This window comes from Herpailurus yagouaroundi, unplaced genomic scaffold (assembly GCF_014898765.1).
Source record: "Herpailurus yagouaroundi ecotype Mexico unplaced genomic scaffold, PumYag 141, whole genome shotgun sequence".
Taxonomy (NCBI): Eukaryota; Metazoa; Chordata; class Mammalia; order Carnivora; family Felidae; genus Herpailurus; species Herpailurus yagouaroundi.
Window position 1 is genome coordinate 54,421,279 of NW_024412396.1, and position 5,789 is coordinate 54,427,067.

Sequence of the window (5,789 nt, forward strand, 5' to 3'; positions counted from 1 at the left end):
GAAGGAAGGAAGGAAGGAAGGAAGGAAGGAAGGAAGGAAGGAAGGAAGGAAGAAAAAAAGAAAGGAAGGAAGGAAGGAAGGAAGAAAAAGGGATAAGAACAGGAAAAAGGGGGAGAAAGCAATACAAAAAGGGAAGATCATTTTATATGAGGAAAGATGACAAAATAAAAAAGAAGAATCATCTGAAAAACAGTTTTTAAATATTAAGCATCACACTATAATTTGAGTCCCACCATATCACCTCATGACATAAATACAGGGAAACGATGGTTACATGATACGCGTTATGGCCCTACCGCACCAAAGGAACACAACACAGGGCGCCTGGGTGGCTCACTATCCGTCTTTGGCTCAGGTCATGATCTTACAGTTCATCGGTTCAAGCCCCCTGCCAGGCTCTGTGCTATCAGCTCAGAGCCTGGAGCCTGCTTCAGATGCTGTGTCTCCCTCTCTCTCTCCCCCTCCCCTGCTTGTACTCTGTCTCTGTCTCTCAAAAACAAACAAACGTTTAAAAAAAAAAAAAAAAAAAAAAAGGAACACAACACACTACAGCACTGTACAAAGAGGTGCTTATCTTCAAGGAATTAAGAACATACATGATTAATTCTGTTTTTATTCATCATTTCCCTAGCACTATAAACTGAATAGCAATATTCCATTTTAAAGACAGAAAAACTAACTTAAGTATAATTTGTTTAAAAAAGGAATGCAAATAGCATCATGGTTACTTGTTTAAGCTCCAGAGTTAGACTCCCAAGGTTGAAAGTCCTGGTTCTAGCATTTAACTGGATATATGACGAGGGCCAAGTTACTTAACCTCTCCAAGCCTTGCTTTCTCAGACCTAAAATTGATTTAATCAGAGTACCTAAAGGAAAGGGTGGCTTTAGGGGTTAAGGGAGAGAATGCACATACGTAGCTACCATAGTACCTGTAACGTAACTAGTCCTCAATAGATATTAGCCATTAATACACTAGCAACAACAAAAATGGCCTGATAACGACAACCCAGGCCTCTTGACTCCAAGGATATTTTTTTAGTCAGAACTGCTGCCTCTCTCATAAGACATTTTCTTTTCCAGAGTGAGATAGAGGCAATTCAATGAAATAATGATACACGTTCTCTCCCACAACTGTGCAATAGATACGGTATCTCATTTTAAAAAATGCAAGATGTTATTTTGTTTCATAAAACTTTCCAGAATAAAAATGTGACTACCATGTAACCATGCATTAAAATCTTATTATAATTATATATTAGGAAACCAACTGAAAGGCACAATGAGAACTCATAATTACTTTCAATTTCTCCATCGAGTCCCTGGAGAAGGTTTTACAAGCTGCATCAATTTCTTTTCCTATGACACCAAGAATGGATTCCTGTTCAGTCTCCAGGCAAAGAAGTTGATCCTTGAGCTGCAATCTGGCCTCTTCCATCCTCCTTAAGTACTCTTCTTCATTGCTTATATGCTTTTCCTAAAACATGGATAAGAAATAAAAACAGAATTAAGTAATGGCAAGAAACGCTTGCAATACCTGTGTAGCCAACTCAAAGGAGTGTGTAAGGAACCACATCTGACTCTGTCAGTCTCTTTACTAAAAACATTTTGCCTACTCATCAGCTGAGGTCAAGTTACAGAGAATTCAGAAGAAGGGCACTGAGGAAACTGGGTGAGTGGATACTTGGCAAAGAAAATTAAAGTAATTCTGTAACCAAAAGAAAAAGAAGTTTAAAGAAATCCTTCATATTTTAGTAACATAATGCCATTAACAGATTGGAGAATAACAGCTGACACCACAAACGGACTTGGAGCTTTCAGTAAATATTAGAAAAACGCTAGAAAAGTAAAATATAAAATAAGATTGTTAGTATCTTCATTTCAGAAAAAAAAAAAAAACATGTTACTACCTTATCTCATCAAAACAAAGATTTTAAAAAGGCTAAGTTTTCAAATACAGTCATACTTCATAAATGCTTTGAGTCATGTAAATTTGATCAAAGCAAGACAGAGGTACTTCTCAAAAGTAAGCAAAAATATTTAATGAGAAGAGATTTCTAAGCATCATCTAGGAGATTACAAAGACTTGGGGGCCCCCTCTAGGCAAAGCAAGTCCCAATCATTACGGCTTCACAATTTCATTACTAGAAAAATTCAAGTGGTGTTGCACACACCTGAAGGAAGGTCACAAAATCACTAGAATGTAGTGTAAACAGTGGCCCAAAAAGTCATGGTGGCTGGCCAGCTTTGCTTTCACTCATTACACAGCGACCTCATCATCTTTACCTACCCTAGCAAATACAACATAAGCAAGGAGATGATGTGGCCAAAAAATCCAGCTTGAAGTTACAAGAACAAAGAGATGTGCTCAATGAAAATTCATCACAAGAGGAAAAGATAGCATTTTAGCAGAATCACCCAACATTTCCTTTCAATCCAAATTACTTTTGCAAAATAAATGAAACCCTCTGCCCACAAGAAGAGAGTCCTTGCACAACCTGTCTTCTGCCCTTCTGTCCAGCATCACCTCCCTCCTTCCCACTCTCTCTGACTGCAACTACTTGCAGCTTCTCTGACATGCCTGTGTACGTCTCCCCACCCCCATGTGATGTGTACGACTCTGCCTGAAGCTGTGCTATTTGAAAATGGGGCCAGTAGCTCAGAGGCGGCATTTATCCCGATGACTACATCCTCCTGGTCTGTAGCTCAGCTTTGTAAACTTAGGGACTGGATTTTCTTTTCTTTTTGGTACTCTGAGTGGAGCCATCTTTCAGCAATAGAGGAACATTAAGCTCACGAGAGACTAATGTACAAACTAGAATACCACTCAATTAACTACATCAGCTTACAATAAGAACCATAACTGCCATGCAGATCAGAATGTTTGTGTCAGCATAACCAGTATATGTTCTCCCTGCAGACCAATCTGGATGGGAAGGCAAATTATAATCAGAATGTTGCTTAATTAATAGGAAATTATAGCGAGGGGAGTTTGTTTTATGAAACAATTCACAAATGGTATCACGTTAATGGCAGCCTGGCGTGTCCATCTACACATCAGAGATGTACAAACCACAAAAACGAGTGTTCCATTCTCCTGGGTGGTGTTTGGATGCAGACTGCTGAAGTACATCTCCCTAACTTTCTCCTTTGTTTACGTTGTTTCTGCCCTCCTACCATTCAGTTTCTCTCCCGCCTGACTGATACTGCATCTCTTTAGATACACTGATATCTTCACAGTCTTGCTTTCATCTAAGAGGCTTTCTGAAAAATTAACACTCAGGCTCTGAACAAAACGTGATGACTTTCAAGCTTACTTACTACAAAGCAACCTTACTGCCAAGTCCCTGTGTGAAGGTATTTGTCTCTGTACTGTTGCTATGTACCGACCACCTCCACTTCCTATCCTTCTAAGCTTATCCTCCAAGATCTAGTCTCCTTTTTTTACTGATTGCCCAATGCAGAATGTTCCCAGAGCATATTACACATGTCAAAGTTTTTTAAAAATGTATCAAGCTGTAATATAATTGTTTGTGTGCAAGCCCCCCTCAATAAACTGCTAATTTGGGGAGACAACAAAACATGTTTACAATCATCTTTTAAACTCTCCAACTTTGCTGAAGAAATGATTTAATATTTTTTGAAGACTCAGATTCAACACCGGAAAGATAATTTCATCATGCAGACCTACATGTACTCAGAGGCTACTGAGGTGTGCTAGGAAGTTCTTTTTATGCATTCATAAACCTCCAGACTGCTGCTATATTCTCACTGGTGTGACATTAATAAAGAAAATACTCTATCAGGGGTTACTGAGGCACCTGGAGGACACCTGTTGATATTCTAAACCCAAGCAATTAACAATGATATTCTAACGCTTCCTTCTTTTCTCATTTCCCTCAGATCTGGCTTTCCTCTATCCACTATCACTTTTCTGTGCTCCCTATCACTGGACTCATCAATAAGAAGACAAAACTATGTCTGTATTTTGATATTCCTGAAAATGTTAACATTGTCAGAAAAGGCTCCATAAATTCAATCTCTGTAGCAAAGACTGAAAACTTCATCATCCACTTCATTATTTTTGGTGAGATAGTCCACATGCTACGTCCAACCTCCCTTTGAAGTAAAACTCACAAAACGATGAACTCACATGGACCTTTTAGATCAGTAAGTCAAATTACCTATTATTCTTTCAGGAATCCCTTCTCTGACATTTCTGACAAATGGTCATCGAAGCCCTATGTGACCAGCCCTAGATTCCAAGAATAGGATACTTGACAAAACTGTCACATCTTTCCATTAGTCTAAGTGCTGTACTTAAGAATTAAATAAAGGAACACTGTACCCTTACTAAGTTACATTCCAGGTAAATCCATGTTCTTTTATTTAACTCAATTTCAGGCACTCCACCATATTGGTTCTCCACCCACATGCCCTCTAAGACCTTAAATCTAAAAGTTAAGTAAGCTCTTCTACTCTGTACTTAAGGAATTGTAATTTGATTTATTCACTCATTCAACAAATTTTTATGGAAGGCCTACTATGGTGAGATGTTCTCCTGAGTACTAGGGACAGAGTGAATCAGATAAGGCTCCTGTCCTCATATAACCAAAAAATAACTCCCTGAAATGTCATCCCTTTTGTTTTGCCCCATTCTTCTGGTTGGAGAATACCTATCTCAATACCAACCGTAATACCCAGTGAATTAGCTTTTTGTCCCAGTTTCAGGTTCAGAAATAGCTCTACGAATCGAACAAGCTTGGCTAATTCTGTGGGACAAGTGGGAAACTGGTTGACATTAATCCAACCATCCTGTCTGATTTGAAGGTATATGAATTAATAAGGGGAGATGATAATATTTAGGCACTATTACGACTATTCCCTGGTTCTCTAATGAATTCAGAAGGAGCGATAACTCTACTATAAGATTAATCAAAAGCTATTATATATCTACAGAACTAAAAGTAACACAAGGGATTTTAGAGACTATTTAGAAATATGCAAGAAAAAGGTGGCTTTATGGTACAATGGATAGGGCACTGGACTTCTAAAAATATGGAAAATAGTCCAAAGTCAATGTTTCAGCATGAATGGACACAAATGTCTGGGTTGTGGGATCATAAGGAGCTTCTCTGTGGGGGAGTAGGAGGACAGGGTTCAAGAGATAGAAACAGATGAAGCTAACTATTTATAGTAGTCTATATGATCCAAAAAGAAAGATAACCTAGACCATGCCTGATTCTGAGAAAGAACCTTAGAGAAAAAACTCAATTCTTAGTTACACAAGTGAGGAAACCAAAGCTCAGAAAGACCATATAACCAGACTAAAATCAAAGAGGCCATAGACCATGACCTGAGTCCCCAGGTTCCCTAAGTGCTCTCTATTAAAATGACAGATAAGGGATGCATGTGTGGTTCAGTTAAGTGACCGACGTGGGCTCAGGTCATGATTTCACGGTTGATGGGTTTGAGCCCCACGTTGGGCTCTGTGCTGACAGATCAGAACCTGGAGCCTGCTTCGGATTCTGTGTCTCCCTCTCTCTCTCTGCCCCTCCCCCGCTCATGCTCTGTCTCTCCCTGTTTCTCAAAAATAAACAAACATTAAAGAAACAAATTTTTAAATGCCAGATAAGTTGAGGGGTGCCTGGGTGGCTCAGGCAGTTAAGCATCTGACTCTTGATCTCAGCTCAGGTCATGATCTCAAGGTTTGTGAGTTGAAGCCCTGCATCAGGCTCATGCTTTCAGCAGAGAGCCTGCTTGGGATTCTGTCTCTACTTCTCTCTACCCCT

At 39.2% G+C, this 5,789-nt stretch overlaps 1 protein-coding gene across 5 annotated transcripts in view; it reads right to left on the reverse strand.

Annotated features, from left to right (window-relative positions):
- The window catches only part of CEP128 (centrosomal protein 128), a 398,532-nt gene that overhangs the window by 247,529 nt on the left and 145,214 nt on the right, over positions 1-5,789 (reverse strand). For all 5 annotated transcript variants that reach the window (XM_040477908.1, XM_040477910.1, XM_040477907.1 and 2 more), the window contains one exon: positions 1,298-1,474. In XM_040477908.1, the coding sequence (XP_040333842.1) occupies positions 1,298-1,474 (177 nt within the window). The remainder of the gene's footprint in view (positions 1-1,297; positions 1,475-5,789) is intronic.